The sequence below is a fragment of the Labrus bergylta genome, chromosome 21 (genome assembly GCF_963930695.1).
Source record: "Labrus bergylta chromosome 21, fLabBer1.1, whole genome shotgun sequence".
In the NCBI taxonomy this organism is placed as follows: Eukaryota; Metazoa; Chordata; class Actinopteri; order Labriformes; family Labridae; genus Labrus; species Labrus bergylta.
In genome coordinates, this window is record NC_089215.1 from 11,548,360 (window position 1) to 11,570,928 (window position 22,569).

The 22,569-nt window shown below is 39.0% G+C and overlaps 1 protein-coding gene across 2 annotated transcripts in view; it reads right to left on the reverse strand.

Moving 5' to 3' along the window:
• LOC109996877 (rho-related GTP-binding protein RhoN) overlaps positions 1 to 19,882 on the reverse strand; it is a 31,090-nt gene extending 11,208 nt beyond the window's left edge. Inside the window, exons 1-2 of one of the 2 annotated variants that reach the window (XM_020651205.3) lie at positions 19,564 to 19,882; positions 18,313 to 18,400 (exon numbers count right to left, since the gene is read on the reverse strand). In XM_020651205.3, the coding sequence (XP_020506861.1) occupies positions 18,313 to 18,400; positions 19,564 to 19,671 (196 nt within the window). In that variant the 5' untranslated portion in view covers positions 19,672 to 19,882. The remainder of the gene's footprint in view (positions 1 to 18,312; positions 18,401 to 19,563) is intronic. The other variant, XM_020651204.3, reaches the window with a different exon arrangement.
• Between the last annotated feature and the right edge of the window lie 2,687 nt (positions 19,883 to 22,569).

Genomic DNA, 22,569 nt, shown 5'->3' on the forward strand with positions numbered 1-22,569 from the left:
TGCCCAAACAACTGAAGTTACCACAAGGTCAGAGATAACAAATACACAAAATGTGTTATTCTTTAACAATTTCTATATTTAAAACAAGCTGGAACTTATGTCTCTGCACCAACATATCTGTAACTTGGTCATTATTAGAGATGGCCGACTGAGCCTACTGTCACCCATCAATGATCCAAACCAAGATCATTGATGTCCAGAAAAGTCTTTTTTTTTTTTTCTTTGGAGAGTCCCCTTCCAAATGTTACATATTCTGCTGTGTAGGCATTTTGCCCACCCTCATTCTCCTCTGCTGTTTAGATATTATTATTCCTAATTATAAAAGTTAGGTCGAATTACAGAGTTGGACAACAACCATCCTAACCAGGGATCAGTTGCAAATATGCAGTATGCTCACTCCACTTTGCTTCATCTTGGCCAACCATGAAGACAATGTGAGCTGTTTATTTGGCGTCCAGTCAATCAAGTTTAACGGATCGCTCTTCTCAGGTGTATTAAAGTTAGTTGCTACTCCTTTGGCAGTAACATAGATTGTTTGTTCTTTTGCCAAGTCATCCTTGCTCTGTTCTTTAAACCTATCACTGCCAGAATAAACAAGCATCGAGACTCTCCTGAGATTGAAATCTCCTAGCACTGAAATTCTCCTCCTTCTCCTTCTCCTCCCTTCACATTCAGAAATGCTGATGTTACTCCCTTGCAGCAGCTTTATAGAAAACTTTAGGGCAATAATATGTCAGTATATTTCTGCGAAACAGAGTGTTAAGACTTTGTATCCTGCTCTTTCATTTTGTACACCACACTAGCATGAAAATGAGAGTTAAAGGCAACCAGACCTGGTTCCATTCTTTGTGTCATCAATACCCTTATCCAGCTATGAAAGTAAATAATACAAAATCAAAACTATTCTTTTAATGCTTCAATTGATGCTAACTCACGTCTATCTTGTGATTAATATATGGTCTGTTTCTAGAAAAAGAGTGTGATTGTTGAAATCCTGAAAAACTGCAGAGTTTACTTGACCACACACACACACACACACACACACACACACACACACACACACACACACACACACACACACACACACACACACACACACACACACACACACACACACACACACACACACACACACACACACACACACACACACACACACACACACACACACACACACACACACACACACACACACACACACACACTGAGAGAGACTGCACAGACTGCAGAGCCAGCCTCAAGGTTCCATGATGTCAACTAATCCATGTTCAGCACTCCAGCAGCAGCTAATGTGTATTGATCTGAAGGCTTTTTTTTGACCCTCCCGGGGACCTGTAGTATGATGCCCCTCACGGGAAGTTTCCTGCTCTTGTTGCTACAGCACACACACACACACACACACAAAAAGCCCATCTGTCTCTGTCTGAAAGCCTCAAGAACAAACTCAAAAAGCCACTCAGACACTGAGCTTCTTGTATTGAGATATCTCAAAGGACAATATAAGTGGAATTTTCGGGGTTGTACAGCTCGCTTTGCAACTTGTTTTTTTTTATTTTTTTAAAGTATATATTTAGGGTACAAAAAACATGGATTGCAGAGTGTAAAATTGAAGTATCCTGCCTCAAGTCACTTCTAATGAAACAGAATAAAAAATAAATTTTTACTTAAATGCAAAATGTCAAATGTGTGTTAAATGAAAGGCTGCTGTACAGTGTTTGACACAGTGACGCAGAACAGGCTGAGAAAAAGCAACCTCATGCTGTGACTCCACATGGGGTTGTCATGCCTGTGATGTCTGAAACTCACAAAAAAGCTGTTTCCTTTCTTCTCACGTCTGTTTGCACACACAAACAAAACACTGCCAAGCAAGTTCTGTCTCAACCTTGTAGTGTTTTGTAATCCACTTGTGTGCGGCTTCTGAAGGAAGGTTCTGTTCATGTTTAGCGAGGGTTTGTCCTCCATAAAGACTGCTGTGGAAGTGATGTGTTTAAGACTGGGCAGTTCTTCACAGTTAATGTGTTGCACATGAAGCCAGGATTAATGACATGATGCTTTATATGTAAATGCAGACATAGGGCTGCAACACAGGAGAGGCCAGGTTGGTATTTGCTGTCCTTCTTACTTGGAGCCTTTCCTATCAGAAACACAACATAAATCAATGCTTCTTTTAAAGTCAATGGACAGGCATAGCTTTCATGAAAAAAATGTATGGATGCAAATGAAATGAAAGCGCTACTTTTCTCGGGGAGTACAGCCACAACTTATAATTATTGTCATCATCAGTATTCAAATTTTCAAAAGCTAAAAGTGACATCTTGTTTTTTTCTGATCAACTGTGCAAAGCGAAGAGTTTCAGTCTCATCACATACTGCAGAACAAAGACAAAACAGCAGAGCATCACATTTAAGAAGCTCAAAACGGAGACTGTTGAATGTTTGCTGTCTGCTTATTCCCTTTAGTAGATCAACTATTAAAATAATTTCCTGATGTCTGACAATCCATAAATGCCTTTTACAATTTTAGATATTTCTCGAGGCTGTTTGGGTTTTGCAATAGGTTCTTGGTGTTCTCAGCCTCGATATTTTTCTCTTATTTTGTTGCGTCTGAATGTGGATCTTGTGCAATGTAGTTTGCTGCTTCCATTAGCCCTTTACAGATTACAGTTCTGCAACAGTGCCCATTTCGATGGTTAGCACTATCATCACATCACCAGTCTTCCCCCCCCATGAAGATAGCAGGTCAGGGGCATAACGACATCAACCCACCATTCCGCATCAGTGTGTTACAAACTGCACGCTAGGCTTACCAGGGGGGCGTAGGTATCCCGCCTTCAAATGGCATTATGTAAGCATCTGTTGCTATGTGCTTCTCTTTTGTGTATTGTTTTTTTCTATTGTTCCTACTTAGTGGTTATTCTGTGGAGGCAGCTTAATGTGTGCAGCACTCCAGTTCATGACAAAATTTGCCTAAGGAGACAGCAAAGAGAAACGCATCTGATCTTTTTATATCATATTGTATCGATCTACCAAAGAGCTGACATGTGTCGTGTGTCAGCGCCTGTAACATTAAACCAGACATTTGTCAAAAACAGTCCACTCAAATGTCACATAGCGTCCTCAAAAAATATTTTCATATAAGAGCAAAATATGAGGTGACTACTGTATACAAAAAATTACTTATGTCAGTTTTTGTTATCAAGTCATGCATGTAACATTGCCTATCATGCATTGAACAACAGGATATGATTCAAGTTTTAAAACCGCAGAAAATGAAATAATTGTTCAACATTAAGTGGATGCAGGCAATCACTCATTGTAAACTTACTTTAGGATAAAGATAAACACAGCACTTTATCTGTGCGTGACTTATCCACAAAAACAATGAACAAATCTTTCATTCTTGACGGGAATACAGACAGGCGACGGAAGAAAACAGAGTATTTTAAGAAGGTCACCAAAATAGCTTCAAGTGTCTGAGCTCTTTCAAAGTAAATGTGCTGTTTTTGACTGTCTGACATGTCACTGTGAAAACTTTCAAATCTTTATGACGTGTCTTGTTTCTTCACTTGAGTTTTTTCCCCCCCAAGTTTTTCCAAGTTTCTAAATCATACATTAAAGGGAGGATACATTATCTCCTTTATGTTATCTCTCTTTTTCTCAACAACATCAACTTGTGAAACTCATTATGAAACATGCACTGTTATATTTTTGGAACCGTCTTTGGTGAGTAAAGCTCAGAGCTGCAGAGTGACTGATAAGAGACAATCAGACTGCGTGTCGTACCTTTCACTATTCTCAGCTCGGCATGATTCAGAAGGAACAAAAACACATCTTGAGAGGTTTCTGCTGACAATCACTATTAAGCCCCTCTTGTGACATCTTTGTCTTTATTCTGCCATCACACTCAGATATTCATTTGTTTTTATAGTCCTGTTTCTCTCAGTCATGCCCTTCTGGAGAAATAGTTCAGGTCTAAACTTCCCAAATACATTCAGAGTGGAAGCAGCAGCAGAACGTAATACTATTGATTGCCACATATTTATTCCAACACCTTCGACTGCATCAAGCTCATTATGTGTGCAATGTGGTGACACTCCGACTATCTGGGAAATATTAGAGGGGAAATCACCCTGTACTTCCTGATGACTTTTGCATTGTAACAGATGCTGCTTAGACACACACAAATACACACTCAAACAAACACACAAACACTTTGCGACGCCCTGCAGAGTAAACAATGTGTTGTTGTGTCTCTAACCTGTACAGAATCACAGCTTACTTCAAAGCAATTCTACAGAACCGAAATAACTTTAAATGTGTTGTGCTTCAGATTTTCTTTGCAATTTGATTGGAACGAGTCCCCAACAGGGCAAGAGAGATTGTATAATTGATTTCTAAAAAAAAGTCGCAATTATTTACTTCGGGTCTTTTTTCTACATAGAATGAAACTGGTTGAGCTGAGGAAATGAGACACCTTTAAGTACCAACTTTTACCAAATTTTACAGAAGATTTGTTTTAAGATTAGAGGTCACCTTGAAGCCCCCCCCCCAAAAAAAGTGATGTACGATTGAAGCAAAATTGTAACAGAGAGTCTGCATGATATACTGGCAACATAAAGATAAGGACGGCTTTTTTCAAAAAATATCTCTGCTCAGGTGTATTGAAAGAAATGTGTCACCCAGCATTTTTGGAGCTTGAGCTTATTTTCTCCACTTTTTGTTTCCCTTTCTTCTTTATGTTTTTTTTTCCATCAAACTTTATGAGATGCAATACATCATTGGCTTACAAATTTAACATTACAAACTTAAGAATCATTCGGCATATGCGTGGTCGAAAGTTTATTTATAGTCCTCGTTGCAGCCGCTGTGGGTTCAAGTCCGACCTCGGCCTTTTGCTGCGCGTCATCCTCTACTCTCTCCTCCCAACATTTCCTGTTTCTCTTCACATTTCCTATCCAATGAAGGCAAAAAGGCCCAGCAAATAACTAAAGCAGTCATTTTAGGTCAAAGCAGTATCTTGGTAATTAAATCTTCACAGGAAAGCTGTGATGTTAAAGGAGATAATCATTTCCTATTTATTGGCTATTGTTCAATCCCCTTTGTCCCCCAACCTTTGTTTTCTATTCCAGTTCTTAAAGTTAAAGCTTACTTTGCTAGGAGTACTTTGAACACTTTGAATTTGATCTGTTAAACTGCAGCTCTAAATGCGCAACAGAATGAATTTAAGCATGCTCACAGAACTCAGGAAGATAAGTGCTGTTTTCAGGCACATAGACGTACATGAGTCATGGATTTGTCTAACTAAAATGCCTTGTTATTGCTGTCATGTGCACTCCTCTGCTTCATACAAACCAAAGTCAAAGTAGCACTTTGGGAGAATAAGTGATGGTGGTGCTGCCAATCATATCAAGAGCTGACTAGTTGTTTCCACAATATGCTTGTCAACAATGTGACAACAGATTTCCACACACATGCTTGAATATTTTTATATAGGGTTTATATGACAGTAGGTTCAGTCTTTATTAGCACTGTCTACAGTCTAAATCACTCGTCTACAGCTTACTTACACTCTGTTGGTCGGACTTACTATAATTCAAATGTCATATTTTATTAACTAAAACATGAATACCAAATTGAAGTGAAATATCTACATGATGTTCAAATGTGTTTCTGATTTAATGGACACAGGAGGAGAAAACTGCCAGTGTGCAGAGTTTTGCCTGAAATCAGCAGTAATCCTTCAAGAATCCTTAATCTTAATGACAGTGACATCTGGGCATCTCCCCCTCCACATTAAAGCTCCCAGCTCCTGTTGTGAGTTTATATGCTGTCTAAGCAGCCTTATGTTTTTGTGAAGAGCCCCATATACAGAGAAGAAATGTTTATATAGACTACAACTCAAGAGTTTCAAGGCCATGCAGCCAGTAAGCCATATTCAGGACGGCCATTTTCCACCTGGGGAGGGGGAAATTAAATACAGTTAAAAGTGTCAAACTGCTGTTTTCTAGCTTTTCTTTGTTTTCATAAGCAATAAAAAAAAAAACAATAGACAGTTAAAGAACATCAGAACACCAAGCCAAATTTAAGGTTAAAGCAACAAATTTGATAAGGCACACACTTTATGATTGTACAAATGTTGTGCTGGAATGTCGTCTCACACCGTAAATGAAGTGAATCGTTTATGAAGCATAATCAAATCTCACGATTTTCTGTTCTCACACTGTACAGCCCAAACTCCCACAGTTGGGGGTTAAAGTCAGAGCTATGACATTTTTTGTTTGTCTCATACGCACGGCTCAAATAGCCACACCGTCAAAACTCTCTTGCTCTCTCACTCTCACACACAAGCTAACTAGTTAGCTAAATCATAACAAATAGTCCCTGGCAGCTAGAGGTTTGCAGCTATTCCCTGCCAATGTTTCTCTCATTCACATCTTTCATGGTAGGAGGACATTCATCTGACAGGTTGCGCTTTTCACAAATCAGGTGAAAACTGGCCTGAAATTGTCTAGTAGTGTATCCCCAGGTTTACTGATTAGCTAGCATTAGAAACAGCTATGGTTAGCTAACATAAACGTAAGCTAGTTGGCATATTGTGTATACTTACAAATGGTACTGTTAACTAGGAAGTGGATCGTGCTAACATTAGCTGTAAGGGCTATCAGATATGTTATTTTATCTTTTAATATGGCCCGTATGTAAGCAAAGAAAAGAGCTGCTAAAAGCAATTTAAAATGTTTGTAACATCCAGCTTCTGCCACTTTCCTTATTTAAAGTTGACATTATATGTATATTGGGGGAAAAAATGAAAATAAAGACACAAAACCAAGCCTTCACGTATACATTTCTCGGTTCACTACAGAAGCTATCACAGTATAATACTATACAGTAGAATCAGGGTCACTATAGTGCAGCCTTCCCTCCCTCCAAGTAATGGCGAAGGTGTTGGGAGTTGAACTGAGTGGTCATAGCTACGTCTTGAATTATAAATAAGCAATAGAGAGGGTTCCTAAGTGGATGGATAGACCTCTTGAGTGCCCTCTGTGTGTGTTACTGTGTCTGAACAAAATGCACAACAAAACCTGATTATGTTTTCACACAATGTAGAAACTGAGCTGGGAAGTTTCAAACCACTGAAACAAGACAAGCAAGTGTCTAATCCTTGATGGATCTCAATGTAGCCTGACAATAATTTCAAGTTTTTGCGTTTGTTTTTCAGTCCATAATACTTTGAAATGTCTTCAAGCCTCGTTTTAATGTCATTTGGGGAGATGGCAAAATGACAGAAATCTTGAAAGAAATAGCAAACAACACAAACAAGAGGAATACATTCGACAGGCATTCAGGAATACATTAACATGAAAATAAAAAGAAATGTACATAACAGCAACAAATCACTACTCACATCAAACATTTACATGAAAAAAAGAATCAACTGATTACGCTGGGTGGATGACGTTCTACATTCTGGTTGTAATGACAGCAAAATTCTGCGACTTTTGTTTAAGTTTGGCATTCTCTATAGTCATTAGGTTGTCATTTGATGACCTCAGTGGCCGCTCAATCATGTAAGAAATTAGTCATTTGGAAATGTTAGCAGATGCCAAATCCATTAAGTACCTTATAAGTGATGAGAAGAATTGTAAAATCAATTCTGAACTTCACTGTAGCCAGATCATGGAGTCTTAAATGATGAGTCTTTGTTAAGAGTGTAGCTGCTGTATTATTTAAGATGCATTTGCTGCTTATTATTGGGGATATCAGGGCTAGAAAAAAACAAATTCAGCTTTAACATTAAGTACACATAACATAATTCAATGTATCTTCCTCAATGTCAGTACACACATTGGGGGAGGCTGAATTTCTTGTTTTTATAATACTTCAGCTGACTTACTGCATTGCCCCTGTCATAATTGTTACTGCCACTAGTAGGCACAACCTTACAATTAAGATAAAGACATTCATTTAAAGACATTGGTGTTTGGATGGCAGTTTGCCTCTGTTCACTTAGACTAGTCGACTCCATTCGACAGGATGCTCAGTTACACATCCACCACTATCTGAGTGATGGACCATTTGTCTCCTGGGAAAGTGAGTGTAGATGCATCTAGACCATTGATTTTCAATGTACCCCTGGTCGTCTAAAGGTCTGGTTGAGCAGAAGAGAATCAGACCAGGCTCGCTCTAAATCTCACTGACACCTATTAAGCCTGAACTCAACCCATACATGACTCGGAGCACTTAAAACCCAGCACTTCTCTGACACAATGTCCTGTCTCTGCACTATCTTCATGCTTTGAACTCACCCACTTCTATAATCTCTGAGCACTTACTCATGAACTTACTCAAACATGCACAACCTTGCACATGCTATGTAAAAAAACAACATCAGCACTGGGACTAGAAACCCCGGTCCCTTTGCTATCTGTAGAAAGCCTCCGAAGCACCTCAGCACATCAAGCTATTTTCTCACTTTGTTTCTGTCATGGAGCCAGGTGCCACTCACACTCTGATATTCGCTCGGAAACACATTTGGGTAGTGCTTTTCAAGCAGCCAACATGTAATTGGGGTCATAAAAGCTGCTCATGAATGAATGATGGATTGTTGAAGCAATCTCAACCACTGACTCAGTCGGCCTGGGGTGGATGGATGGATGCCGAGATGTTTCATAGCATTTTTTTTTCATTTCCAATACCAAATTACATTATCAAATGTGCATTTTGGTCAGTACAGAATGCTTTTATTTTTTCTATTGACTTGTTCAGAGAGTGTATGACAGTGAACTTTCATTTATTTTATGGTTGAACAGTCAGTCATATAGATTCACTGAACAAAACAAAATGGATCCAAGAATAAATACTTCTTTATGGAGAAGATATGTTTGATACATTGGCCTCAATAGCATTGGGGAGACTGAGTCTTGAATCTGCTTTGATCAGTTCCGACCGGTAGAGTGAATGCTAATCCAAGAACAAGCAGAACCTCCTTCTAGCTAGCGAAGTGAATAAAAGCAGCAGTCTCTTTGACCTGCTACGTCCACGGAAGAGATGGAGCTATACATAATGGTACTGCTTTATTCAGTGTATCTTTGAATAGTTCTCTGCCAGTGCTGCACTGTTGTTGTTAACTAATGTAATGTGATAAATTACCAGAAATCAGTTTCACTTTGCTGCTTAAAACCGTAAACCGCTGTTTTGAGCTTGATTTTTGGGATTGTATTGGTGCACACCCACTTACCCAGAAACCGAGCCGGCATTCAAGCCATTCGAGGCATGTCTAAAACTATTATCGGCATCAGAAATCATTAGATGGATTACTTACAATGCCAGTTGTTTTGGGCAGTATGTGACAGAAAGAGCACCTGTGTTTGTTGTCTTCTTACTGACTTGTCTAACCCTCATGAAAATATCAGAAGTGACATTCTTCTGAACAGAAAGCTGCCTAGGGGGGACAGAGTTCAAGGCAGCTAACCTCAAAAGGTTCCTTCACTGTTTTGAGGTGTGACTCTTCAGGTCGATCCTGTTTCTTCATTAACTCTAACCTCACACTTTCACATGCTCAGCTGGGAAACCTGCATATTTTTGAGGTATGTGTTTTTGTAATGGGAAATTGCTGCAAGCCACAACAACTGCTCTTTGTCGGCAGCGCTGAAGAGGCGGAAAAATAACTTGGAATTCTAGTGAAATGTCATTTCTTTGAAGCAACCCTCATATGCTTTTGTTCTATATGAATCCGGGCAAGATTATTGTTCTTACTTCTAACCCTGATATATGGGTTAGATTCAGACAAATTCATTTATCCCAGAAGGGCATTTCAGTTTCGTAATTTACAGAGTCTTAATAAAAGAAATCAAGACAAAATAAGAGGAAACAAACACAGTCACAGCACCATTCAACAATTCAACTCACGTGTCAGTGACAACAGACCAGCAGACACACAGGTCTCCAAGTGAGAAGCCACATCCAAAAAGAGCACCGTAAAATACAACACAAGAAATGTGTTACTGCATCATGATGTCTCGGAGGAGTTTCCTATTCAACAGTATAACTCATGACACAACGTGAAATGAAGGGCTTTAATGGAATTAAGATGATAAACTAGTTTAAGTATAACTTGTCTTTAATGTGCAATTACATATATTGTTTACAAAGTAGGGCAGCTAAATGAAAATGCAATCATTACCATCCATCCCACCCTTATTTTAAGCGCTTTTACCATTGGGAGTCCCGAGGGGGCTGGAGCTGCTCCTAGCTGTCATTGGGCGAGAGGCGGGGTACACCGTGGACTGTTGGCCAATCACAGGGCTGACATACAGAGACTCAACCAGCCACACTCACATTCACAGTTATCGGCAATTAAGAGTCACCAATTAACCTCACAAGCATGTGTTTGGACTGTGGGAGGACACCGGAGTACCCAGGAGGAACCTACGCATGCATGGGGAGAAGATGACAAACTCCACACTGAGAGACCCTGTCCAACGGGGATTCTAACCAGGGACCTCCTTGCTGTGAGGCAACAGCGCTAACCACTGCACCATCACGCAGCCTAAGCATTACCCTAAAAAATACAACTAAAAGTTTATATAAAAAATGTGTTCATTGAGATCGCCTCCCATTGTCTATCAGTATTAAACTGCAAACTTCAGTTTCTCCCAACTTGACTTGAATACTGCCATAAAAGCTGTACGCCAGACTGTCTTGATCCTTCCAGAAATAACCTTGCTCGATGGCTGAACTCCAGCCGCATTTAAATGTGTTTGATTGTTTTATTGTACAATCTGATCTTCACAAAAAGCTCCCCCTCTAGACTCTCGTGCTTGACAAGTCAATCATATGCCTACTCATTAAGAACAGAAGGGTAAAGAGGACAGAGTCTGTTTAAGTGACAGGTTTAATATTATAACTTGATATGTAATTACCTTGGATTGTAGAAAAAAAAAAGCGATTCTAGGGCATATTCATAATCAGCATCAAATGAGTCATTGAGAATGAAAAGGTCACCCCTGCAGTCTAAGTATTAATTTAATTTATGACCTTTTGAAGACTTACATTGGTTAATAATGGAGCAGATGCCTTTCGGTAATTTTAGCATTTAACCATATTCTCCTTAAGAATATAAATAGCTCCAAAATACAATGGTACCCTTACATTACAAATGTTCAATTCAATATTCAATTCTTAGCTAATAATGTGTTAGCCAGGACTTTACACATTTCTGTATGTGCAACACTGTGTAGTCCTGACAAAGGATGATCAACAGAGTTGTATAATGATAAGTTATCAAGTTTCCTAAAATTATATGACTTGGAACCTGGAATACAGCAGTGCAATATCATATCACCATTTGAGCTTCTCTCACTATTAGTTTGATTTCAGGGAAAAATGGTCGTCATGTGAACATGGTCTTCTATACATGCTAGATAAAGATCATTGTTTGCTACTTTGCAGTTAGGTCAGTAGATAGACTCAGCACCACGTGAGTATTATCTAAAATAAGGCAGGTTAGAGTGTTTTTGTTTGTGGTTTCTGAACCATCAGGACACACTGACTTAAGGTTGAAGGCAGGAGAGGCTTTCGAGAGAAAATTGGGGGGGGGGGAACGACTTAGAAAGAAGTGGAGGAGAGACATGAAGACAGATAGAGAGATGGACAAAGAAAACGCAAGGTAAGCTAATGAAGTGCAAGAGTGCTGAGAGGGCAGTGCCCCGGTACACGGAGGCTCATGACCTTGACTTGCTGGAAAATCAAAAAAGAAGAGGCTTGGTGAGGTAGCCAGAGTAGATTTTTTTTTTTTTTTTTTTTTTAAAAGACTGAATGAAATTAAAGAGAGGAAGATAAAAAGTGCAGAGGTTGGCAAATCAAGACAGTAAAACTCTGTTAAAGCACATGAGGTCTGCTGGTTCTTCTTGTTATTTAAGTCATTCTGAGATCAAACTTCTCTCCCTATGTCCTCGCTTCACACTGTTGTATCATCATAATCAACACTGTTCACAACTTAAGACTAATAAGTTTTTGTTTTATGGTGGTTTGAGCTTACAATTGCCATTAAATGACTCCACAAGGTCCAGTGCACATTAAAATACAAAAGCTTCTTACAAAAGAGAATCTGTCTAATTGTTGTAGTCATTTGTTATTGGCAGACTTCATTTCAAAGTGTTTCTTAACAGGCTTTGATATAAAATAGACAACATAAACCATAGTATAGAATGAAATAAAAACTTGTCAAAAAGGAGGAAAGATGAGTTTTTGATCTAAAGGATTTAGAAAGACGGAGGATGGAGTTCCTTCTGTATGACAATAATAAAAACTCTTAAATCAGAGTTTCAAATAATTTGGAATACTTTAACTGCTGCAGGTAATTAGAGCGAACCTCCTGCACAAACACTAACCATGGGTGTGTGTATTTAGAGAGCTGGATATGATGCATTACTGCAAATATGTCCTGGTACCCACTCGCGATCATGTTGTTTAAATCTGTGGCAGACCTAACAGACGTTTTAACAAACACACACAAAAAAAACCTGCAAATTAAACAGGGATAATTATACATCCTTTGAACATATTTTCAAAACGTCCCTTAGCAGAGTAAAAAAAAAAAAAAGATGTTCATATTGCGATAAGTCAGTCTGGATTGCTCAGACTGGGCAAAAGAGAAAATGCGCACAATGAAGTGTCCCACAAAATGCAAAGGCAAACCAGAAAGAAAATTTTTTTTTTTTTTGGCTTATGCACAAATGGAGCAATTCTCTCTTGAATGAATGGGTGCTTTCTTTGAATGTTCAGTTCTTGATGTTACTATGTCTGTGTTGTAACCTCGACTGTGGCCTTGGTGGGGACTGAAAAGGACAACGCTAGGATGAATATGTCTCTTGCAATTAATAGGTTATGGCAACCTCCCAAACAGAATTGGCAAACATGAACACGATGTCTGACTGAAAAATGAGGTGAAATAAAATAGTGATTCCTCAGACTGATTATAAGGTGTTGGCAGAGTGTTAACGTCAATGTTGAAGTATCATCAAGGCAAATCAGTTGAAACACCAGAGAGGTGACAGGTCTAAGCAAGATGGCTCCACATGTTTCATTAGGGGTTTGAGCATTTTGTGTTTTTGTCACTTCTCTAAGTATAGGGAGGCCTTGAAATTATACAGTGTATAACAATTGTTTTTTTTAGAGCCCGACCGATTTCTCAAAAGCTGATAATGGCGCCTCCAACAACAGCCGGTTTCTTTCCTGGACTAGAGATCTGGTTCATGGACGCAGGCCTTGGTGTCTTCCTCTTCCCCCGCTGTGTGCGTTTTGCTTTGGACGCCTGTTGTTCTGTGGTTTCAGAGAGGGGGGGGGGAATGGCTTTGGTCCAAAAAAAAAAGGGGACAGGCAGGATTGCTTGGTGATGGAAAACTGTCACTGTGCCCTGGTTTGATTTTGTTCCCCCAGGGATGTTGCCACTGGCACCGAGTTCGAAACAACACACATGTAAGCACTGCAAAGGCTTCATACACTTTGTGTTACCTGAACTGGCAATAGTTACTGACTTCAAAGATATGAATTTAAATGTAAGACTTGTATACGTTCGCTTTGAATTGCAAAAAGAAGTTGACATTTGAACGTCTTAAACTCTGTGACAGTTGTGCAAACTTTATCTGCAGAGAAAACATCGTGTGACATGATCAAAGCAGCCCCCCCCGGAACAGCGTCTGAATGGACCTTGAGGTGAGGCTTTTTTTCTGTCGACTGCTGTTTCCAAGGCTAGGAATGCACTTTGAATCTCGGCTTGACGCCTGTTGTTGTGATCTTAATCTTAACTCAGTGTCACACACAACACGGCATGAAAGACAGAATAAGGAAAGAGATTAAGATGGCGGAGAGATTGGGAAGAAAATGAAGGCTAGCAGAGATGTAAACAGAAAAAAAAAAAAGGCCGGGGGGAAATTTAGTTTGGCAGGTAGAGAAGAAAAAAAGAAAAAAAAAGGAGTTTAACCTACAAGGCAGGGAGTGTGAAAACAAGCAAGCGAGGTCGGTGAAGCAGTGGGTGGTGTAGTGAGATGTAGAATGAAGCAGACAAGGGGCAAGTGTTTGGTCACACAGCGAAGGCCTGATTAATTAAATCCACTGTTTGTTTCTGCACAATGAGAGGGCAGCTCGGAGGCTTATTCTGGCACCTTGCCGAACAAACTCTCCTCTCTGTAAGACGGAGCAACACTCAGCTTCTTCTGCTCTTATCTGCTGGCCACACAGGAGCTCTGGTCTTATATCTTCAAATCTGCTCCAAGTTTATATTCTATTACCAATTAAATTTACGTCCTTCTGTAGTATGAAGCCACTCGCAACAAAAGTGCTTTGTTAAAAGCCACTTGCAGAATTAACTTGACCTTCACTTGGTACTACTCTGCCTGTATTGTAAATCCAAAATTCGCAGCTAACTTAATTAAATCATTCATCTCTGCACCCATCAGCCTGTTTTAGCTTGCTGTTATGCGTTTGTACACTCAAACACTCAGAAAGAAACTATTATGACACTTGGCAAAACATCTTTCTTTACAATGAGCGTTCGATTTCCTCTAGTTGTGTTGACCTGCTGTCATGCACACTGCACACACTGGCATGCCATGCACCCCAACACGTACACAGACAAACTTAGTGCCAACACACGTTTCCATGGCTGTTATGCATGCCTGCACATGCACGTGAATACAACACACACACACACAAACCAAAAAAAATCAGCATGTACTTACTCAAACAAATTGGTGATTGCATTAAAAAAAAGGAAAAAGAAAAACTGAAGTTTGAACATAAGTTGAGCACTCAAAAGTATTATGGCAACTGTTACAGCACACATAAAAACCATCCTTGTATTCACTCCAACTGACTGTAGCCCCCCCCCCTCTTCAGTCATTAGGAAGAGGAGTCAGATACCAGGGGGAGTTGTGGTAATACTGATGTAGGTGCCAATGCACCTGTCTCCTGAGAACGACCAGGAATAGCTTGCAGGGAAGCTGTAAGGCAACGCACCCTTCTCCTCTGAGCTTATGGAGAGCTAGAGTGATCCAGCTCAGGTCAGGCTCGGATCATCTGCCATAATGTACATCATTAAAAGCCTGTTTTTTGACAGACATCCAATTAAAGAAAAAGTTTTTCTTTTGGGATTTAAGTGCCTCCTCGCTTTTTTTTTGCTGCATGTCTTTAAATACTATCTCAGTATTAAGAAACAGCCAACAAACAGTTCGCTTAGCTCTGACTCGAAGAGGAGGGGGGGGGGGGGCTAGCCTGGCTAAAGATAAAACCATTTATGTTTGTCTGCTAAAAACTGTGTTCAAGCTAGGGAAGCTTCACACCTTAAGGCTAAAAGATGCTGTCAGTGACCGGGCGCTGGTGGTGCAGTGGTTAGTGCGCACGCACCGTGTATGGAGGCTATAGTCCTCCAAGCAGGTGACCCAGGTTCCAATCCAGCCTGTAGCTCCTTTCCCGCATGTCATTCCCAACTCTCTCTCCCTAATTCCCGACTCTATCCACTGTCCTATCTCTACAGTAAAGGCACAAAAAAAAAAATCTTTAAAAAAATAATAATAGAAAAAGCCATTGCTGCGTCTTTTTACTTTGCTGTGGGAACTAAAGTCTATATCTCTTTGAACAAACATTAAAGCTCACATACTTTTATTGTATATCTTGTCTGTTGCCCATTTAAATAACAGTGAGTGAAATCAACAGCACATAAAAGAAGAAATTAAAAGCAGCAGTTAGACAGACATTGCTTCTGTTCGACAAAGCCTGGCAAGCGGTTTTATGCTAAGCTAAGCGAACTTGTTTATTTGCAGAAATGAGAGCGGTATAATTTTTTCAACTTCCAGCACAATTCGGCCTACTAAGATGTTATGGCAAATTGTTATATAGACACCCATGAATGAGTAATTGCTTCATAAATCAGTAAAAAGCCATTAATAATTCCAGTATTTGGTCTGCCAGGTTGTAAAACACCCCTTAGCTGGTGTTTATCCTCCCATAACCCTTTTTTTAAAGTTTCCTTATTAAAAAATAATACCTCTTTGTACTTCAGAGCATCAGGCGCAGTAAGGAAGGGATTTTTGTCAAATATATTTACAGAAGAGGATTGGTGAACTTTGGTGAGAAAATACCGAAACATCTTGCAGACAATCACACCTTGGAGTGCTATGTCCACGATGTTCAGCCTCTATTGTTGCAAAAGATGCCTTTGAGATGACATAATTAAGTCATGGATGCTCCCACTGCAATGATGAAGCCAATGTTTTTGGGCGGTTGAGTAAATGACTGTTTAAGCGTCCTTTTAGTATATTATATAATTGTAATCCATCACACAGCTCATTGAGAAAAAAGGTGTGTGTGTGTGTGTGTGTGTGTATGTGTGTGTGTGTGTGAGACAGCAGAGACAACAAGCTATTTCAGAGGGTGTTGTTCAAACACAGTGGAGTGACCTCACCCACCTCAAACTAACAAGCAACACCAGCTTCAGCAGCTGCAGCTCTTACTGTGCAGCTTGTCTAGCTGGTCTTTCTTAGTGTCTACATGGGTGGAGGCTAATGGAACGCAGCACATTAAAGCCGCTCTTCTGTGGCCGTCTGAGAACAAGTTTGAAGGTGTAGTTATGTAAGTGGAAATGAAATGCGAAAGGGCCTAAAGGCTTACAAAGGGAAAAAAAAACGTTACTTATGTGCAGAGACCGAAAGAATCTGACTGTTCTACAAACTCTCTAGACTCTTCTTTAAAATGCTGAGTACAAAGTTTGGAAGCCTAAAAATGACTCCTAAAAAAAAAAACAAGCGTTAACTCAATAGCTTTGAAAAGATGCTCCTTTCACATCTTTGAGTGCACAAATTGCTCTGCAATCAACAGTAACTAACTTATTATTTGTAACAAGAAAAATGCTTCGTTGCATGCTTTTTAAAACCGTAATAAAGTCATGTACGCAGATACTTGCTTGTCATACCTGAATAAGAGTTTTGGCATTGGAAACTTATTTGGCTTACGCAAAGCTTTGACCTTTGTGTTCCTTTTTTTTTCAGTTCAGCGCAACATGAAACTTCTGTACAGACCTGAATGATTCTCCTGTTTGACCTGTTAGTCACATGTGAGTGCATGCTGTCAACCAGACATTAACAGATTTCAAAGAACCTCCTTTTTTTTTTTTTTTAAATGTTTGAAGTTACATCTCTGTCGACTTTGACAGTTACACCTAACTAAAAGAGTTACAGTAGCTCAGTCTTGTAGAGACTTGGGTTGGGAACCAGATGGTTGTCAGTTCAAGTCCCAGTACAGGCCACATCCCCAACACTGCAGAAGTGGCCCAGAATAAAGCACTTTACCTCCAACCCAACAATCTGATATCTCCCTCTGTATGTATGAATATAGGACCTGTTTGTGCTTTTGGCCCTATGTGTGTGAAGTGTAAGTTAAATGACCCTTCTTTCAGCATTAATAAAGTAAATAAAAAATAACCAGCTAGCGAGCTAAAGCAAAACCCATGGCGAGAGATTCTCATTCTCTGGAAAATTGCTTTATAGAACGTTTTGCCTGAATTTAATTTCCTATTTTAATTGTTTTGCAGAAGAGGAGACCCCAAAGGTCCATTTGTCTTCCTGCAGTAAAAAAAAAATAAATGAACATTTATGACATTTTAACCTAAACAAGCTGGGAACTTTAAACAAATTAATGGCAGTTCAGCTCTCGGCCCCTCCGTCCATGTGGCAATCTAACAGAGTCGGTATAACTCTGTGTTTGTTGTGTGAATCTGCTTTATTCAGGGCTTTTCGGTGAACCTGAACATTAAAAGGTCGGTTTGTAGAGTTTATAGCTCGCCATGCTGTTGCTCCTGCATTGGTGCAGCATACAATGACACAGCTAAAAAAGGAACTGCAGATATTAAACAGACAAAATGTTAGAAGGCAACTGTTGACTGACAAGTTGTGTATCCTCTCACGGAGCCGATACGACTCTCTAAGTGGCTCAACAACACACAAGTGTGAAAGTGATGACAGGACAGGAGATGCACAAAAAAACTGGATGAGCACACAAGCTCTGTGTGTAGAAATGTTGCATCTCAAACAGAATGAAATAGGTTATAAACATATAGTACTCCCAACAGATTGCACTGACACATTTCAGCATTGGTTGCTAATATTTTTGGCCCACAGCCTGGATGTGGTTGAACGCTCTGAGGATTCATCTGCTTGCCAATCTGGAGTGCCTCGAGTAACTTTCTCAACTCCTCATCACATCGGTTTGATAATCGAACCGAGCCAGTAAAGAAAACCAAACCACAAGCACGTCTCACCTGAGGTGTCCCACATGTTGAGCTCGATCCTCTGTTTGTCGATCTCAAAGCTGGCCGTGTAGTTCTCAAACACCGTGGGAACATAGTTCTGAAATCACACATATGAGGCTCAAATGAGATGAAAGTGAAGGAGGGTTGTGTACAATGTAAGATTCAAAATCAAGAACGGCTAGTGCAATGCGGAAACACACATATTATTTCAAGCATATTGCACTCAGGAACATCAGAGGCACAAGAGACCGTGTGTGAAAAGCAGATGAAGCGCCAATATTGAGCTCTGACCTATTTCCAATAATTGTAATGTAGGCCGACAAGCTCTGATTTCATTATCCTTGACAGTTCAAGAATTCGATTTAGAAATTAAATTAACTGGCATAAGGAGGATATTTCAGTCACACATTTCTTACTTCCTCATACAACAAGCAGTTTACTGATTGCATTTTATTATATATCTGCAAATAATTCACATCTTCATGTACTGTTAATATATTGAAAGTGTACAGTCATCATATAGACAGAACCATCACAGAGATTGGATTAATTATTTTATCTTGATTCATTTTTAATAAAAAAAAAAAAAAAAAAATCATGGTCAAGACTCTATAATGAAAAACCATTCATTTGTTTGTTTTCTTTGATTCTAAAGTTTCTTAATGCCGAAACTAAAAAAAAAAAAAACAGGTTGATAACAGGTGTTGATTATTGGCACGTCGGCTCACTGGCTGCGACAGTATCCACAGAACACACTGCTCCAAGAGCTCTGTGCGCTTTCTGCATCGCGCTCAAACATCTGTTTTGTGCAGATTTCCGCATGATTAAAAAAAAACAATAATAATAATAATATATACAAAAATATACAGCCAGCGTTTTAAAAAAAAAAAAAAAAAAAGAAAACTCTATACCATGACCATGAGACGAGCATATCAAATTATAGGATGAACAATGACATAACCTGCCTAAAGTAAACAGTTTGGCGTCACATGTTACGCTCTTATTTGGATAGTGTCTACAGTAGCCTAGGTCAGTAAAAAACAAAAACAAAAACAAAAACAAAAAAGAGGGAAAACACAAACATATAATTCAAAATAAACGTCGTTTATGTCATTACATTAGTTGTAAAACAATGACAAGCATAAGCAGGTTTTGAAGTTTCGCTTAATGCCGTTTGGTGTCAGGGACTTTGCGCACTTGTACTGCAGTCATCACTCGTGTTTTTTTTTTGTTTGTTGAGAAAAGAGTCTGTCTTCTTACCTCCGGGTACGAGTCCTTCGCAAAAACGTGCAGGAGAGCCGTCTTTCCACACTGCGCATCTCCGACCACCACGATCTTGCAGCGAAGTAATCCCTTAGTGCTCTCCATCGCGCCCCGAGTTATCACTGAGTGTCTCCGTGTCCGGGTCCGCTTGTCATTTAGCTCCAGACTAGTTCAGAGACGCGCAGCAGCTTTTCATTTGTCTCCAGAGAAGACTGAACTCACTTGACGTGACAAACTTTAAACTCCACGGCACTGGTAAGAGTTTCCACTACATGCTCTGAGCAGTGCTGCGCTGCTCTGATCCACCGGTGAACTGAGGCTCACTGATACACCTGTCAGAGCGCGTCCACAAACCCGTTTCCTGTCACATCTTTTCAAAATAAAGCACAAGACGTGGGCTACTTTTGTGATCTTAAAACAAATATATAAAGGCTATACAATAAGTAGCTTGATGCAAATTTAGTTTCCTACTTTTATCTTAGTTAACTTTCTGTGCTACATAAACACCGAGACACGTAAAGAGCTCTCTTGTGGTTGTGATACCAGAAATCAAACTTTATCTTTGTGCAATACAGCGGCAACAAATACATAGAAGTCCCAGGCGCTCTACATCCTGTTTCTCTTGTTTTAACCTGTAATATTTACAGTCTATGGTTTTAACATCACAAAGATGGTGCTGCTAACTCCTGCATACTGTTTAATTTGCTCTTTCAAAATCTGTTGGCTATTTTTTTTAATTTTGTTTTTATTTCGGTATTCTTTCAAATAACAGGCAGACATTGTATAATCTTTATACATTTTATGTGGTATCAAAAAGTATCAGAGTAACTGAAATTTTGACAACCTAAGTCTTGTGTCTATAATGTAGGCTGACCTTTTACCTCAAAGTATCTATTTATCTATCTATATTTATCTATCTATCTATCTATCTATCTATCTATATTTATCTATCTATCTATCTATCTATCTATCTATCTATCTATCTATATATCTATTTATCTATATCTATCTATCTATCTATTTATCTATATCTATCTATCTATATCTATCTATCTATCTATATCTGTTACTTCAACAACATATTTGTTTCCCAGTATCCGATATTCACGATGCTAAATTTAAAACCATAACAATTGAATTGCTGAAGATGAACAAATAAGAGTGATACGGTTCAGCAAAATAAAACTGTAATAGAATTCTAGTTAACAATCACTTATTTTGTAGTGATTATAAACATTAATATCACACAGACTCCAATGGGCTGATATTGTGCAAAATGCATTCATAAATCCTGACTTAACTTTCATCTTAAATCAAAGATATTGTTTTAACTAGCGTGTGAGTCTTCATAAAACAATGTGTCTGATCTATGCAATCCATTTATCTTTAGTCAGAGACAGAGAGATGGCTTGTCTGACAACGACTTTAGCGCCATCTTTTGGTCAAACTGAGTATTACTTCCCACAGGCTACACTATAGTGATTGCGGTCATCTGTTGTTTGTTTCACTAAACATATTTCCCAACAGCCAAGGAAAGTGACCCGATCAAAAAAACTGTTTTCTTAGTATTTATTTTTTAATTCAAACATTACAACAATTGTTTATGTAAAATAAATTGTAACAAATGCAGATCTTCTCGGCTCCTATATGATTTTTAATATTCCTGGAAATGCCACAGCGTTCAGGCCTAAATCAGAACATGTGTTGGCTGCAGACTGATTAAGAAAAATCAATTCACATGAAACTAACTTAAAAGGGAGATTGTGTTTTTCACTGTTTTCAAATGTGTACTCAGGTTTGTTGAAGACATCTGAACCTGTGAGAAGAAAGTGAAAAGTAAACTGTGTCAATGGTTAGATTGGTAGCTTTGACATATTAATGTGGCTGACAGCAACTGTGGCAGGATACAAAACCTCTGTGCAGAAACAGCCACGGTGTGCAGCAAACACATCCTGAGTGTCACTGAAGAAAACGATTAGGGGCCTGCTGTGTGTGTTAGTTCATCTGAAACACTGTAAAACATTTCTAACTAACCGACATGTTTGCAGCAGCTGTATGAGGGTGTTGATTCTGAGTGTGACAACTTTAAAGTGGGAGACATTAAGTGTAGCTTAGACCTGCAACTTCTGACCTCAGATATGTCTTTGTATTTAAAAGAGGAATTTCCTGCCCCATTTTTAAAGCCCACCTCCATCTCTCTTACCGTCACTTCACTTCCTGTCTTATTTACTCAATCTGTGTTGGCTGATTGAAACAACTCATTGCCATTATACAGGAAATTGTCCATAACTTGAGCTTGTCTTGATAAGATAATAATAACAAATTAAAAGACAGATTGTATTTATGTAGCACCTTTCAAAGTTATACAATGTTAAGTGCTTTTCAAGCAACATCTGAAGCTGTGGAATAATTAGGATAAAAAGAGTTACTAAAAGAGTTAAAACCTTATTTAAAATTGAGTAAAAAGGTCAATAAAATATAGCAACATGAAATAATCTAAATAAATATATTCTCTGGGGGCGCGGGTAGCCTAGTGTGCACACCCTATAGTCCTCCGAGCAGGCAGCATGGGTTCAAATCCGACCGATGGCTTCCCGCATGTCATTCCCCTTTCCCCCCAATTTCTGACTCCATCAACTCTCCTATCTCTAACTAAAGGTATAAAAAGCCCCAAAATAAACATTTCAAACTTAAAATAGGCCTAGTTGAGAATATTTCTCGAAACAGAAAATGGTTTTAGAATAACTTCTCTCTTTCTAAATAAGAATAATATATTAAACTGTCCGTTTGTGGCACTAACACTCATTCTGAAATAGATCTTTCCCCCCTCTCTTTGTAAAGTGAGGTTATTTTCAGATATCCAATAGGTCTATGTCATGTCTGGGGTTGGACTATATGGAGGGGTAAAACACATTAATTGTCAATTTGGTAAAATAACAGGCTACTCTTAATAATTGGATTATCTCACTATGGTCGAAGACTACCAATAAATGAGCACTGTGC